The 17,055-nt window shown below is 33.2% G+C and overlaps 1 protein-coding gene across 2 annotated transcripts; it reads left to right on the forward strand.

Moving 5' to 3' along the window:
* Positions 1-224: 224 nt before the first annotated feature.
* Positions 225-16,564, forward strand: LOC128166115 (SEC14-like protein 1). 2 transcript variants are annotated; one of them, XM_052831059.1, is made up of 16 exons: positions 225-379; positions 937-1,086; positions 4,117-4,248; positions 5,478-5,606; positions 6,462-6,711; positions 7,088-7,212; positions 7,455-7,644; positions 8,337-8,425; positions 8,728-8,798; positions 8,996-9,019; positions 11,381-11,687; positions 11,816-11,953; positions 12,214-12,462; positions 12,874-13,019; positions 13,362-13,475; positions 13,833-16,564. In XM_052831059.1, exons 1-16 carry the CDS (start codon positions 317-319, stop codon positions 13,864-13,866), a joined length of 2,211 nt encoding a protein of 736 aa, XP_052687019.1. In that variant the 5' UTR covers positions 225-316; the 3' UTR covers positions 13,867-16,564. The 2 variants fall into 2 exon arrangements, with proteins under 2 accessions (XP_052687019.1, XP_052687020.1); XM_052831060.1 differs by lacking the exon at positions 8,996-9,019.
* Positions 16,565-17,055: the final 491 nt, after the last annotated feature.

Genomic DNA, 17,055 nt, shown 5'->3' on the forward strand with positions numbered 1-17,055 from the left:
ATCGTGTATCTTTTAAATCCTTGCGGGTAAAAACTGTGTCATGCCGCGGATGAATTTCATCACGCACAGACTTAGAAAACTGATTCAATTTCATATATTGTTCTTGATTGCATTATAGTGTAAATTTGAAAACTCCATTGTTTTTGTTAATTCAAACTAAAAGTTGTAAATATCCATGCATGTGAATAAGAAGATTGTTAAGGATAATATAAGGGACTACATTTCCTTCGTTTACTTCCGGATGTCAATCAGTTTAGTGTGAAACGGTGTAATGAAAGGGGCAGAAAATTCAACGAAATTATAACACAGGCTCAAAATGGTACAAAAGTACCAGTCACCCGTAAGGGTGTACAAATATCCCTTTGAGCTTGTGATGGCGGTAAGTTTTGTTCTGTTTTTCTCTCTGATATGGGCATACGTTTTTATTTGTTGACATTTTGTGCTTACCGTTATATTGATCATGTTGATAGGATATCGATCATGCTTTGACAGTGTTGTCATATGACATCGTGATTTTCTAGATATTTGTAATGTGCAACAATCAACCTCAGTATATTTTTCTTTCCGATTTTAAATAATTTCTCTTAATGCACTACATAAACAGCTGATATAGACGATTCACCATTTTCACGGTGGAGTACTTATCAGTTGACACATCGTACAGTAGTGAATGAGCGAGCCATAGGATGGGGGCCACATATAGTTGAACATTCCACTACAGAGGAATTTCAATTTATTTTAACCTGTCATTAGCAAAGGAAAGGATAAATAATGCACATATCACACTGCACAATATTACAAAGTAGATTCACATTTTGACTTTGTTATCATTTATTATGCAAAAATGCAAGAAACTACATTCAGAATGAAACAAAACTTATATACCATGTTGTTTGTAATTGATTCAGTTATTTATTTGGGTATGGTTTTTTTTAGGCATATGAGAAGCGTTTTCCGACATGTAAAATGATACCTGTTTTTCTCGGGAGTGATATTATATCGGAGACAAAAAGTGAAGACGGTGCAGACCATGTCGTAGACAGGAGGTGTCGTCTTAACGTGGATGCTCCGTATATCCTGAAGAAGGTCAGTCACTGTGTGAAGTTCACCATTAAATAGAGGTGCTCTTGTCAGATTTGGACATCTCTATTTGAATCATCATTTTGCCCTCCAGACATTTTTTGTCATTGTGATTAACTAGACCTTGAACTGAATAGACCCTCTTACTTTAACAAATAAGATTGTTAGAGCTGTACCTATGTACTTTCAAGCCCATACCCCTCACAGCTTCACATGAGACAGCGTCAACAATGAATGGACAATCTACATATATATGACTGTAAAACTTTTGTGATTTGTTGGAACAAATTATATGCATCATGAATTGTCTGTAATCTACAGGTTTTTTTTCAACTCAAGATATATAGTAATTAACCATTTAACCATTTATTACCTATGAAATTTGAAATCGTGAAATAAAGGCTACATATGAAATCCAGTCATTTTAAGGCAACCTTTTAAAAGTTGTATAGCAGGTATTTGCCCTGTCTCACTTTAGGTCTGAAGGTAGGGAAAAAAATATTATTTAGGTGTAGTAAAGAAACTATTAACATGATTAAGGAGGAATAAGTCATGTCGATTTTGAATATATTTTCATTTGAATTATACAACAGGAAAAAACCAAACTTTTCCGCAATTATGTTGTACATGTATAGCGGCAAAGCAGCATTGGTTGAGCTTCATGAGTTCAAGACTATCAGGGCTCAAAGTAGACTTTTGGATTTAAAAGTCGCAAAATGGCAACCTATTTTGAATTTAACTCGCCATTTTCAAATTCAGGTCGCTAGTAGTAAAAGATTATGTAGCATAAATATATCTGCATATTTTCTCTCTGACATTAAATATACTGTAGAAAATAATAAAAGAAGTGTATTGTTTAAAAAGTTTTTATTGGGAGTTGATTTTAATCAACTCTCCTATGCAGTTACTCTGGCAAACCGAAAGTGAAACAGTGTTTGGACCTAAGCACAAATCATCACCGCTGACAAGACTTAGTTCTCGGAAATAATAAATAAATTCGCTGTAATGAATTCTGAAGCATTGTTTTTCGAGGAAACTTATTTATTGATACTTTGAAAATAGTCAGATTTTAAATGGTAGGAAACAATGTAGACATTTTTTGTAGTGGTATGTATTCCTACGCTAGAGTTTACTATAGTATCGTTCAACAAGACGATCGGTGGTTTCCGTAAATCTTGGACAAGCATAGAGTCTCTTAATTTGCTTGTCTGGTTGAACGAAGCTAGAGTTCAGTATTGCTTGGATCCATACAAATTTTCAGAAATATTTCGATTACTGATACGTACGTTGATGTAATTAATAGTATCTTTAAAAATTACACGACATGATTCATATGGGGTTTCTCGAATTTCTTTTCGGAAGAGTCCGAGTATTCATATTATAAAAAATGTGCGTAAATCAAATACATAGAAGAAACCACTTGCCATGCAAAATAACATTATCGTTGATTCTAAAATAAATAATAATTGATAAAATCAACTCCCGTCAATACTTCAGTACTTTGATTTATTATGCGACCTATTTAGTCACAACATTGGGCCATGGACTGTCTCAGATTTTTCCCTTCACAAGAACATTTCAAATGCATATTTTGACTAAATAGTGTAAATTCTACAAATTTCGAAAGAGTGATCTAATTTTGTCTGAGAATGGATGTACTGTCATCAATGTTTATATCCCCAGTAAAAAATGTCCCTCCATTTCACTTGAATTTTAAACCTTTATAATTCAACGAAATATGAAGTTGCATGCTGTTTTTTTTTTCTTCAAAATTTAACATTGGTCAGAATGTGGATGAAAATACCTTTGATTGGAGTAATTGTTTCTTTACTACTGTAAATTCCTTATATTTCGCGAGAACTTAATTCCACGATCCCAATGGTTTGTATCAAATTGCGAGAATGTAAAATCACGAGCGTTGAACTTTTCTCTTTATTTCTTATAGTTTTCAACTCTCAGAAAAGAATGGCAAGATTTTAAAATCTGCAAAGGATGCTTCTCGTGATTTTACGCGGATATTAATTCCTTGCGTTTAATTAGGAATTTACAGTATTTAGAAAAAAGCAAACAATTTATCGTAGGTGGCCCTGTCTGATGATTCACAATTATTGTGTAGAGCTTGTATGCAATACTTGAGACAATTGACAAGTTCATGTTAATTTCTTAAATGTTTGTTCTGTGCGACTATTTAATCTGATAGATTTGGGACATGGGAATTAGGATTAGCATACCGTGGCTCAAGTGCTTCAACTATATGATACACAAGTGATGTTGAGCCCAATGTCTGTATCATTAAGTTGATGTTTTCGTTACTTGTATCAATTTTTTTTACAATGTAAAGTTTATCATAATATAAGCATTTAGTCAAACCCTGATTTTAATGCCAATCTTTAAATTTTCAAGCCTGAAGGGTTTGTATTATTTTCACAGAGAAATGTTTGACAATGCAGCTATATTCCTGAATGTGCTGGTTTTTAGATAAGATCAGTATTCATCTTTTAAGCCATTATATATTAAAAGTATTCAATCTTCAGTTTGTTTATCACAAAATTTTAAGAGTTTGATACTCCAGTTAGCATGTCCCTAAGATGATACATTGTCAAAAGCTGCAGGACATTTGCTCAAACCACATAAAAGAAAGAAGAGATTTTACAGGGCTAAATCATCAAAACTGATAGCCTTGCTGGAAAGTTTCCCTGTAGATTCAATGATGTTAGCTCAAGCATATGATTCAAAATATGTTGCACATTGTTACATTTATAATGCTATTGTTGAAAACAATTAGTACAAACTTTAAAGTAACCTAATAATAACTTTAAATTTTGAAATGAACAGCTCATTAAGCATGCTCTGAAAGCTAGTTTCACTGATGCTAGCTGAAAGCATTATTCAGAATATGTTGCTCACGTAAGTAATACCATTACTGAAAACAATCAGGACAAACTTTATTTTTTAAAATGGATAGGGCTCATTTAAAACTCTGTAGCTAGTTGCCTCCAATTAGTAATGTCCATGTTTTGTGTTGTATTTGTACAGATAGCAGGAGTCGATCATGTTGTGTTCCGCCAAGTGAATGCCTTGGACCGACGTAACCGTACTCTGCGGATAGATGCCCACAACGAGAGCTTTGCTAACAGGGTCATCATTAAGGAGAGCTGCTTCTACTCAGTACGTAATCAGTATCAGCTAGGGTTGGAGACAGGGGAAAAAAATCTATAAGTAATCCATAGTCAAGATAATAGAAATCATGTGGTGTTCTAAGTATCATGGAAAGAACTTGGCAGACTCCGTATTGTGCCTATAAAATGATGTATCGTCACAAGTTCTCTTTGTACTAGTAGCCTGAGTTGCTGAATTGTTTATTTATTTATTTTTTATTATTTTTTCCTCCTAAAATACCATGGGTTAAAATATGGTGTAATATACAGTAGAGTAGATCAATGTAAAGATGAATGGTTGCTGTAGCATCTAAAAGCATTCTTACCATCCATATGATAGAGTGAGGCTGCATGTTACTCAGTAATTAGCAACACCTGCTCAAGGGATTAATGATTTTTAGTTCATATTTTAGTCACATTTTTCTGAAGAAATATGCAACCTAAACACAAAATACTTAGAAGGGGCTGTGGGATTAAAATTGGATTCTTTTATGTAGATCGTTTTGTTTTAACCTTTAAGTTAAATTAAAGAAAAAGAAATAATAAAAACACAGATGTTTGATACTCAAAAAGTTTTAAATAAATATTACTGTATCCATGGTAATTAAATATTACTGTATCCATGGTAATTTTCACTCTGTGTTATTTTCACCCTTCTACACTTGCAAACGGTTTTGCCCAGTTTTGAATTTGCCCAGAAACAGAAGTGTCAAAGAGATAGATGAATTAAGAAATTGGAATTCACAAAGTCTTAAATTAGTCTACTAACAACGAGGACAAAAAGCCTTAAGGGGCAAAAAATAAAACAAGCGTGAATATTTCCCTGCATACAGTAACAGTTGAATAAGATTGGTTAATATTAGGAAATGTGACGTTCATCCTTTTCACTTCTGTAAGTGTTGTCGCAAAAATTTCATATCATTTAATACTTTAAGATAACCCCCTTCCTCCCAAACTCCTTCCTTTTGACTCCGGCTCATTGGACTTGCCAAGAATTCTCTTCCCTGATCCATATTTAACAACATTACAGATACAACATCACAAAGTGAATTTTTCTAAAAATAACAGCAGTTTATGTATAATAAGTGAATGGTTTTTGTTTTATATTCATAATTTCCTAATTATTGGCAAATAAACAATGGTTATGCAGAATTATTTATATGTACTTAATTATGACTCTATAAGTAAACATTTTTTGTTGTATTTAATTTTGATGGGTTTGGTGTTGTTTTTTTTCAGGTACATCCGGAGAATTCGGACTGGACATGTTTCGAACAGAGTGCCAGTCTGGATATAAAGTCTTTCTTCAACTTTGAAAACATGGTGGAAAAAATTGCCATGAAGCAATATGCTGCAAATATTAAAAAGGTAAAATGCATTTAGCTGTGCTTAGTTTCAGAAAAACACAAAAAAAATTCTGCTTCTTCCCTATTACCATTTCTTGCCTGTAGAACGGCCAAGTGCAACTAATATTGTTAGTGCTTGTTGCTGGAGGGAAATATGTGCGATGATCTATGGAAATCAGGATGCATGGCAAGCTAACTAGCTGCATCTTTTATTGATGTATTCACATTTACAGAATGTAGACAAAGGCTTTGAAAATTGCTAATCTATAGTATGATTATAACAATTGGTATCTCAATTATCACTCTCTGAAATATTCATGGCGTTTATTTTAGGTTTATGATCTTACTATTATCGTATGTTCTGCATGGTATGTTAATGAAGCTAGTGAACAACTCATATGAAATGTATATTATTTCACTGTAAACACATGCACCTACAACATGCATATTATAATGGAATGAATGGACAATCAAGAATTTTATAAACAGATTTCATGAGTTATTTACAATCATTTGAAGATTTATGGTAAGGAGAAGGTTAATTATATTCAGAATTATCACAGTTAACAGACTGTGACATTTTTGGTAAGTGGGGGTGGGAGGAATATTTCAGAATATTGGGTATTCCAACAAAGTCCCATGCTGGCTTTTTTTAATAAACATTGGAAGTATAATGGCATGCTATGACCAAGGGTCTATTTTTTGCAACCCTTTTGAAATGGCCATAAAGGATCATATAATGTTTGGGCTTTCTATTGATTTTAAAGTTAAAAGTATCAAATAATCAATAGTTGTATAATGGGTTTAGATTTCATCATCTATTTCTGAATAACAGTAGGAAAAAAAATTCATAATTATTTTTGTTCTCACCCAAAAGGGCAAGGAAGTGATAGAGTATTACATCAATGAGTTGATCAGCGAGGGAGTGTCAACCATTCCACGCTGGCAGCCACCAGAGGGCCACAAGTCCAAAGGAATTGAGATTCCAAGTTCCGAGGACACTCCTTCTCAAGACAGTGGACTCCGAAGTCGCACCAACAGCTCTGGGAGTCAGCACAGTCGTAGCAGCGTGTCCAGTCTAGTGCTGGGAGCTTCAGCAGCCACCATCAAGTCACCCGTCTCAGACGGTATAGATATACTGCAGTTGTATAATCAACTTGTTTTGTGTCTATTGGAACAATATTAGCTGGCAAGACCATTTCAAAACAATTATCCTGTGTACCATTGTTTTACTTTAAAATAAATTGATCATGACAATGGTCTGCAAAGATGATTTATATTACACTTCAAACATATAGGTCAAAAGATTAAAATTTCATGTACATGTGAAGATTTATTTACTGTCTCGTCGGTGTTATGTCTTGAAATTGTTTTCTCTTAACTAATAGAAACTGATTGTTTGAATTAATTCATTACAAATTAATTAAGTCATCTGTTACAGATTAAAATGTGACATTTTAGTAAAGAAGAAACGCTATGTTGAGCTTTTCATTATTATTCTAGGACCTTCGTCGCCAGATAAGTTGGAGGATGTGTACATTGAGAGATACTTGGGGAATCTGTCCTTGGTTCAGGAGAGTGCCCTAGTTCAACTACAGCAGTGGTTACAGAAAACTCACAAAGGAAAGGTCAGTATTATACACTTAGTCATTATTCTCTCTCCTTTGCCCTATAAATATGTTTCATACTTCACACTAAGTGTTCTTTAATGGTGTGCAGTGAAATTGACATATTTACATAATTTGCCTTTATAGAAAAAAGTTAACTACCAAAATTATTGCAATTGGGCAACAATGTGAAACAAAATGTTTTCAGTTGGTAATATTTTATGAATAAAAAAAAAATAACAAAAGATTGGCCTTACATTTAGATACCTAAAGATGCTCATATACTACGGTTCCTGAGAGCGCGAGAGTTCAGTGTGGAGAAAGCCAGGGAGATGCTGGTCCATTCTCTGGCCTGGAGGAAGCTACACAGTATTGATAAGCTGCTGGAGACCTACACACCTAGTGAGGTCCTACTGCAGTACTACAGCGGCGGCTGGCATTACTCAGATAAAGGTAAATACACATAACAGTGAGGTTCTACTGCAGTACTACAGCGGTGGTTGGCATTACTCAGATAAAGGTAAATACACATAACAGTGAGGTTCTACTGCAGTACTACAGCGGTGGCTGGCATTACTCAGATAAAGGTAAATACACATAACAGTGAGGTCCTACTGCAGTACTACAGCGGCGGCTGGCATTACTCAGATAAAGGTAAATACACATAACAGTGAGGTCCTACTGCAGTACTACAGAGGTGGTTGGCATTACTCAGATAAAGGTAAATACACATAACAGTGAGGTCCTACTGCAGTACTACAGTGGTGGCTGGCATTACTCAGATAAAGGTAAATACACAAAACATTGAATAAGCCTAAAATATGTCTTTGCAAGTATGTTTAATTTCTAGAATATTACATGGGGCATAGCTTGGTTTTATTGGTTCATTTGCTAGTACATACAACTGTTATTTGAAAAAAATGGGATTAAAAGTAATGTGTTATTATTTGTGTGAGTCAAGAGGGAGTCATATATATATTTTAGAAAATAAGCTGTCTAAAAAATGAAAATTGTCCTCTTTTGCAAAAAATCCCTCAATATGTGTCAATGAAGTAACAGGGAAAATGAAAATGTCTTAAACTTTTTATGACGTAATTACTTTTCATAAAGCAATTACTGTAAATGTTTTCTGCTGTACTTTGTAGATGGGAGGCCCCTCTATGTGCTAAAATTGGGTCAGATGGATGTAAAGGGACTGATGAGATCAGTGGGAGAAGAGGCCATCTTAAAGCATGTAAGTCAGTTCTATCTAGTTTAATAACTTCCTGAAAACAACAGACCATGGTAGATTTTATGGAATCAAGTTAACAGTTTAGTACACAGGGAGTTAAACACAAGAGGAAGTAATTTACCAAGTTGACTGATTCTTGTAAAAGGATTTCTTGTCTTGTTAATTTTTTTGTTTTCATTTGATTTACAGTATCTTTTAGTTGATTCTTATAATTGGATTAATCTTCTTTGTCAGTTGGTTAGGTTCTAGATTTATCAATTTGTTGATTGTCATAAGTGGATTTATCTTCTTTGTCAATTGTTTAGGTTCTTTACGTCAATGAGGAGGGGCTGAGGAGAGCAGATGAGGCCACCAAGTCCAGGGGTTACCCTGTCAGGTAAGGTCAGAATTGAACAGGTCAACAGAATGACACTGTTAATATTTGCTTTGAGTTGTGTCCCCCTTTATGCTACTTTGTTTTACTTTTATCTCTTGCATTTTTACATTGCTTGAATGTTGATGCACTTTGCCAAAAAAATGTTATAAATGCTATGGTGTTTCTAGTATAAATTTGTGCTGGATTTTTTCAAACAGGTCACATGATGGTTTGTTTCCAAGGTAACTAAGAGTGATGTAACAGTGTTTAATGTATTCAACTCTAACTGACTGACTCGGAGACCTTTATCGCAGCTTCTATAGATCTTAACTGTTTATATGTTATTCACCAGTCATTACAATTATTAAAGAGGATACCTAGCTATGATGATGGTGGATTTTGTTTCTTCTGATGAAATAGAATGCAAATGTTGAGCAGGTCAAGCACCTTAGTAATATATATCCCATTTCCTAGAGCTTTTAAGTCTTAACAATTTAGGTCTGTGTGAATTTCCTGTTGTACTGTAGAAAGCTTGAGATAGAGGGTGTTGAATTTTTAGTGAGACCTATCAACGTTGGGAGAAAAGATAGGCATTTATGATTGATTTTGTTGCTTTGAAGGGACATACCAGTATATACTTCAACTAAACAGAATTTCTTTGCAGTCATAAGGGGTGCAGTTAAAAAAATAAGTAACTGTATTCTGTAAAGTACATTAATGATTTATTTGGCTTATTGCAATCACCACAATATAATTTTTATTGCAGCAGATGCCAATTATCACTGCAAGTTTATGTGTAAAATATATATTGCAATATTGATACATACTTGTATGGATTATAAGTAGTAATAATGCTGGAAAGTAACAAGAATGTACTTATATATTGAGAATACACAAATATATGAACATGTACCTTTACTTTTTTATCCTGCGTAGATTTGAATGTAGAGAATAAGTGTTAATTGGTTGGTTGGTTTGTTTGTTGGTTAGTTTTTTGGTTGATTGGTTGATTGGTTGGTTAGTTGGTTGGTTGGTTACTTTGTTGGTTGACAAGAAAGAGACCTGTTTGTGCTGTTTGTTTTCATCCAATGAAGTCAGTCATCTCAAGTTGAGACCTCAAATTCCTCTAGCAAAGGGCAACTAGAGTTACTACTGGTTAGAAACACTGACCCCATGTTGATAAATATTCCCCATCTTTGTTAACGTTAGATAGTTCTTATTTAGAAACCGAAAGGGTATGAAAATATTACTTGTAAAGTTAGCAATACCAATAATATTGCTCAGTTTTGACAAAGTGAGATTAGATTTTGTTGTGCTTTTGAGTTTTCAGTTTTGCTTTGTGAGACTGCACAGCATTAGATAAAGGAAGCTGTGGTTAATTGCGAGAGCATGGATTTCCTGTAGGGTTCTTTTTTTTCTGGAAGGGTTTTGATTTTCTATAGTCTTTGTGTATTTTTGATGTTTTATACAGCTTTTTTGAATTCAAACATAACAAAACATTAGTTTTCCTTTGATCATGTACATCTTTTAACTGCAATGAAGAAATGGTGTAGATGCACAATTGGATAAATGCTTAAAAGAAGAAATTAATTCACGCAGAATGTCATTTTAGTTGAATGAATTTTCTTTGAAGACTTCTATGTTCAGGGTAAGATTAGCTGTTCACTTGGAAGAAATCATTTCTATGTGTTCATTTTTGGTTTTGTTGGAGACACAATATAACACTAAAATTTATTGTCAGAGCAAAATGAATACATGTATATTACATATTTATCTCTTTACATGTATGCCTCATGCACAGTTATCTCTTTATGAAATAATCAATATGGAAAAGTTATTACCTATGTTGTTTCAATGATTCAGGTCTATGCGGTATGGGCTATATATATTTTGATACCCATATCTGTTTTATCAGTCACTCTTCAAACACTTCCTGAACTTGGGAAAGTTGTGACATTTTTCTGAACTTTTTAAAGATATTTTCCTTAATTGTTGATGCAATCTCTGTACCAACAAAAAAATATGATTGCCATAATTTTTTTTATATAAACTTTTGAAAAGTATAAGCTTCTCTTACAATAGTATATATTTTTTTGGTTGCTAACAAAAACTTTATAATAGTATGGAATTGATGCATTCCTTCAAACATAAAGCTTTCTCTTTATAAGATGAAAAATTTCTAATAATGCTATGTGTACAAAATATCTTTTTGTCTCTTAGTTTTCAACAATATATATACTTTAAGCTATGATTTATAAATGCAATATGTTTACAGTGTGCATCAGTACATGTATGTATTTGCAATACACGTATTGATGTTATATGGTTAGAATGGGAAAATATTTTTAAATTATTAAAAAAGATTCCCACAGTTTCCAGTACATTTAGTGTAAATGGATCTAAGTTGTACATATCTATAAAAAAAACTATCAATTTTTGTTCTATGGACGACATTTATCTCTTTCTACATTGTATTTTCTTTTTTTATAATATAAGATGAATTAAGTATACAGGGTACTGGTATTTTTAATTTTATTCATTTAACAAAGCACATTTCAAATTTTCTCAATCTTATTTTTGACAATTAAATTTTCTGCTTGCAGTGCCTGCACATGCATAGTTGACCTAGAGGGTCTCAGTATGAGACATTTATGGAGGCCCGGAATCCGGGCCCTTCTCCGTATCATTGAGGTGGTGGAGGCTAATTACCCAGAAACCATGGGAAGACTCTTAATTGTCAGGGCTCCCCGAGTGTTTCCCGTTTTATGGACCCTTATAAGCCCTTTCATTGATGAAAATACTCGTCAAAAATTCATGTTTTATGGAGGAAATGATTATCAAGAGCCAGGTGGACTTAGAGATTTTATTGATGAAAAATATATTCCAGACTTTTTAGGAGGCCACTGCTATGTGAGTTTATGTTACTAAGATATGATTCTTTTAAAAAAAAAATTCTCCTAAAATATTGCATTCCTTTTTTTTAAAGGTGTACTTGTAACTTGTATTATGAGAGTAAACTTTGCTTGATTTTAATTTAGTGTGATGTTCCGGATGGTGGTTTGGTTCCTAAGTCCCTGTACAAAGAAGAGTATCAGGACAAGTCTCCAGAGGGCCCCCCACTCAGTGTAGACAGCTGTTATAACACTAGTCATGTAGTCAAGGACTTTCCCCATGAGGTAAGAAATCAACACTCTGTGTAAGATCTATGTAAAACATAACATAGTTTTTATGTTTACGAGCCTTTTGCCTGTTTATTGAACAACTGGCATTATCAAATGTTTAAGTTAAGGTAGAAATAATAGGCAAAAATAATGTTCCGTACTTATCGTAACCCATTCAGGAACCAAGCTAATTTGCAACACTAATGAGTAAACGAAATGGGAGTGTAATCTATGTGCATACCAGTACTTTGATTCTGCTTGTTTATTCTACACAGGTCATGATTCAAGTACCTCAGAGAGGTTCTGTGATAACCTGGGACTTTGACATTCTGAAAGGTGATGTCACCTTCACTGTGTTGCGCTGTAAGCGGTCGATATCGGCGGATCCAGTCCACCAACATCACGTCAGTGCGGCCACTGGTGGGATAGGGTCTGTGCAGTACATTGACAAAAACATGCAGGTTGGCCCAGATCTGAGTATTGTGGAACGACCCCTTATTTGTAGAGACGGGGATAGTGTACAGGTATTTACAAACAATCAAAAATATTCCTATTTGGGTTAAGTTTAGACAAATCTTGATTCCTTAATTGCTGCAAAGATTTCTTGCTTTGAATTTCCGCTAGTCATCTACTGTAAGTCGTTATTGATTAAAATGTATATTATCAACATAGGCGACATTGGAAAAATTAGTACCGGTAGTTTATCACTGGTTGATAGCGAAATAGAATTGTAGCAGTTTAACTATTGTTTGCAGTTAATTTTGTTTAAACTATTTGACTTGTGATAATGTTTGAATCATTGACTTGTACAATATTGTACAATATTGGTGATTTTTATTATGCCAGGTTAATTGAATGGAGCATCATTTACCTTTTATGTATGTTGTATTTCATATTGTTTAGTAGAGACATAATACCAATAAATTATTTTTCAGGGATCTCATGTTGTCAGTGAATCGGGAAGTTACATTTTACAATGGAAGTACTTTGACTCAGCCAAGACTTCCTTTGATTTTACCCTCGCTCCTCATAAATCTAAAGTCATGTATCACACAGAATTGCTGCGGTCGGAAGCTTTCAGGTATGTAGATTTTGGTCAGACATTCATTGCGGGATTGAAATCATTTTCGAAAGATCAATTATAGTCGCTTCATAAAAAAAGATTGTGTTTTGCTTGGCAGTTTCTCTGTAAATGTGGATATTGTTGTGTCTTGTTATGTTTCGCAAAAATGTGTTCAAAACAGTGTATGTACAAGGTATTATTTTCTTTGTTTAAAATATATTTTCTAAGAAATAATTGTCCTTTTGTGAAGTTAGTAGTGTGCATGAATCATTTTCTGTTTACCTCAGATTTGATATACATGACCCCGTGAAGAAATTTCAACATTCCCATTGCATGTCTGTCTTTATTTGATTTTCGCAGGGGCTCCATGAGCAGTTTACAGTCATATCACAGTGGTTCACTGAGTAGCCGGGCATCACAGAGCAGTCTGACTGGTTCCTTCAGTGGTCCGGGACCCTCATCCAATCCCAACAGGTATAATAGAATATCAATGTGAAATGTACGAAAATGAACAAAAGAACTTGCAACAGTCATCAATCTTTTCAGTCTCTTAAATTGATCCTGAACTTCAATTTTTCTACCAAAATATTTATTCCAAAATATACATGTTCCATTAGCCAGAAGTATATTTTAATGGTTATGAATTGAAACATTTTGTAGCTGATCTGTTTATTGTTAATGAGTATTGATTTATAGAGTTGGGCATAAGGTGAAATTGTTTTGTGAAACACGTCATCAGTCATAAGATTTTTTGAAGTTTGTAAGAAAAAGAAGTTGGATAATGTGTAGGACTGTGTTGCATTGAATAAGACATTCACCGATTACTTTCAGGTTGGTTGAGTCAACGAGATTATCACGACCCTGAAACCCTGCAGCAAGTCATATCCAACAGTTTTGTGGATGAATTGTTAACCTTATATACTTGTTACGTTTTACCTATATTTATTGACATGTAGTCGTGATGTTTTATACACTGTTTATACGTTGAAAAAGTACTAAGATTATAGTGCAAAAGATTCAATCTGTAAATTCTTGAATAAGCTCCGAACGAGTTTGTATATAGATGACAAGTATTGCACTTTATATCAGAGTTGTTTGCTTTGTTTGCACTAACTCTCATCTACATAGAAGAAGAGGTAGCTCAGTCTCTTGGCTAAAGCTTTTTTGGCATGGTTACTTAGAAAAACTGAAATGTCAGTTGACAGCAATTTCATGCGAGTGCCATATTAGAGAGGGAAAGAGAGAAAAGAAAAGCAGATGATTTGAATGAAGATCTCAGAAAACCTTCAAGTATTCTTGATGGCTGCATGACCAAAAAAATATCAGTGCAATGTGTAGGGTAAATAAAGATATCTAAGTAATAGGTGATAGTTTTTAGAGATATCCAGGATATCATTAGGTGTATATTTAGGAGATCACAATGTACATTGTATATCTAGTGCTTGAATATGAGTAGTGGAGAGAGAGAGACTGGAGGGTGTGATACATTTCATAGTGCAACACTGTAAAAGTATTCATAACTGAAAAGATACTGTGAAAGAAGCCTTCAGACTTCTCATTGCATTTCTTCATTGTGTAAATTATTTTCATGAATTTTTAGAAAATAATCTGTTTCAGTGGTATGCTCTATCTTCCATTGTGAGTACATAAGGATGAAAGTTTTATTGTTTTAACTGTTTAAATCATAACACATCAGTTACATTGTTTTATTGTGTTAACATGTATCAAACCATGAGGTAATGGAAAGGTTAATTCAAAATTATCCCACTTATCCAAGTTATGAAATTAGATAAACTCTAAAACAATTAATGAGTTGGGGGTTGATTCTGTCATGAATGTAAGCTTTTTGTAAACAGTTAACATTGTTATCAAAATGATTGTTTCTGGTTGGGCATATATTTTTTATCTAACACAAATTTAAGGGCACAAAGGTAAATATTTCATTTGTTGGTTTGTTATGGCTCTGAATTCTGGAGTTTTTCGAAATGCAGCGATTGTATATTTTTAATTATTTTATTAGTGCATTCTAAGGTAGCATTATATGTTATCCTCTTTGTATTATTCCAATAACAGTTTGCCAAAACATTCAGAGAGATGATTTTGATTGTGCTGAATACAAGTGTATTACTTTTTACTTTTTTTTCCAAGACTGACCAAAGAGTTCTTGAAAGAATTTTTAATTTGTTTTCATATTCTTTTCATTTTTTACACTGATCTTCTGAGTCAATAGTTGATTTTGGAGGTTTTATACCAGTATACTCAAGAAGGACAATTTCCATTTTGAGCATTCATTTCGTATTTTTTGTCAGTCTAGTCTTGATTCTAGCATTTATTGTATGTAATTGAAAACAACTCAATTTCTCAGCACATACAAAAAATACGATGGATTATCCAAAGAGATTTTATTTTAACCCTCTGGTATTGTGATTAAAATTTCTGGCCTGTTAGTTGTCGCCTTAATCATGATTTTATTACATGTAATATGTTGGGTATAAGAGGTTATTTTCATATCCATCTATGAAAAAAGAGGAAATCGTGGGAAAACTGCTGTACTTAGAAGCATGATGCATAGTTTTGTTTCCTTGTTAATAGTTTTTATGCCAAAAAACACAGTATATTCATACTTTTCATGTTAAAATGCAGCTAGTGGTGATTTGCCAATTTATAGGGGAAAGACTATCAACTGCTACAAATAAAAGTTTCTTAAATACATAATAGGATTGGGTTCCTTTTTACTTATGTTTTATTTTCAGTATTTGAAGTATTTTATGGACTCAAAAGTTTGATGCAGTTCTTGAAAGGAGAGAATATTGTTAGTGTTACTAACTTAAATCATCACATGGTATTAATTTTGTTGTATGAAATTATGCTTATGGAATCTCTTCTCACAAATTTGAAGACATCACATTATCCAACCTGTATTTTTCTGTTTTTACTTTGTATATTATGATTATTTTTCTTCTGAGGCATTACAAGTATTCATATTATTCATATCAATTAACCAGACCAAATTGTATACATAACTGCAACCAAATAACAGGATTTTGTCATTGAAGAGGCGAATGGTTTTTACTGTATTATGCAAAATCGTCAATGTTTGTATGTATACATCTAGGTTTGATAAACTAACGAGGAATTTAAGTCCTGGTTTACTCACAAATTGACCCCAAAAAGTACATGCAAGGAAATTAATTTTTATTGATTTATTGAGAGTATCAGTTCAAGAAAAATTATGTTTATGGCAAAAATACATGGACATAATCCAACACCAAATAATACTACATTTCTTGCTTTTAAAGTGTGTATTGTATACAGATACTGTGATGGACATTGGCCAGTGTTTTAGTGTGTATGTATGTATGAATGGCTACTGTGGTGTGTAGTTACATATCTGTATAGATGGTAGACTCCCAGAGTTCTATAATGTCATCACATCAGATCACCAGAGATGCTGTACATTTGATCTTATTGTTATTGTGTGTGTTATTACAGAATCATTCAAACTTCACCAGACAGCAATAGGAATCCAATGTTGTTTAAGAATAAAATTAAAGAAAACTTTTTCCCTTGTTTTTGTATATAATTGGGATAGAACAGTCAAGGAGAATTTTTTCTCTCCATAAATAACCACAGAATTGGTGCATAAATAGATGCTGAAGTTCTGCAACTGGTAATAAAATATCATACGTATAATGTCGAAACATACCGGTAATAATATTGTACGGTGTATATATATATTTTTATGTATTTTTCCTCTATTAAGAAAATGTATCTTAATTGATACGACTCCAAACTGACAAGACTGAATTTTTGCGATCCAGTGAAACGGTGTCTGCTTATGGTTAATATATGCACAAAACTCATAATGCTCGAAGAATGATTCCTTATTCAAATTATCACCTCATAAAACTCAAAAAATGATTCCTTATTCCGTAAATAATAGAAAAGGAAATATAAATATACAAAATGTGTTTGTATCAAATGATTTGCCGTCCCATCGTCTGGAATTTCAAGTTTTGTTTATTTACATGTAATTCATTTTATTTCGTCGTTA

This window comes from Crassostrea angulata, chromosome 10 (genome assembly GCF_025612915.1).
Source record: "Crassostrea angulata isolate pt1a10 chromosome 10, ASM2561291v2, whole genome shotgun sequence".
Lineage (NCBI taxonomy): Eukaryota > Metazoa > Mollusca > Bivalvia > Ostreida > Ostreidae > Magallana > Magallana angulata.

Bases quoted from the DNA above. Each gene is read 5' to 3' on its own strand.
- LOC128166115 (XM_052831059.1), top strand. From the start codon at position 317: ATGGTACAAAAGTACCAGTCACCCGTAAGGGTGTACAAATATCCCTTT. The intron at 7,213-7,454 runs GTCAGTATTATA...CCTTACATTTAG, and splicing joins AGAAAACTCACAAAGGAAAG to ATACCTAAAGATGCTCATAT. The intron at 8,799-8,995 runs GTAAGGTCAGAA...TTTTTCAAACAG, and splicing joins TCCAGGGGTTACCCTGTCAG to GTCACATGATGGTTTGTTTC.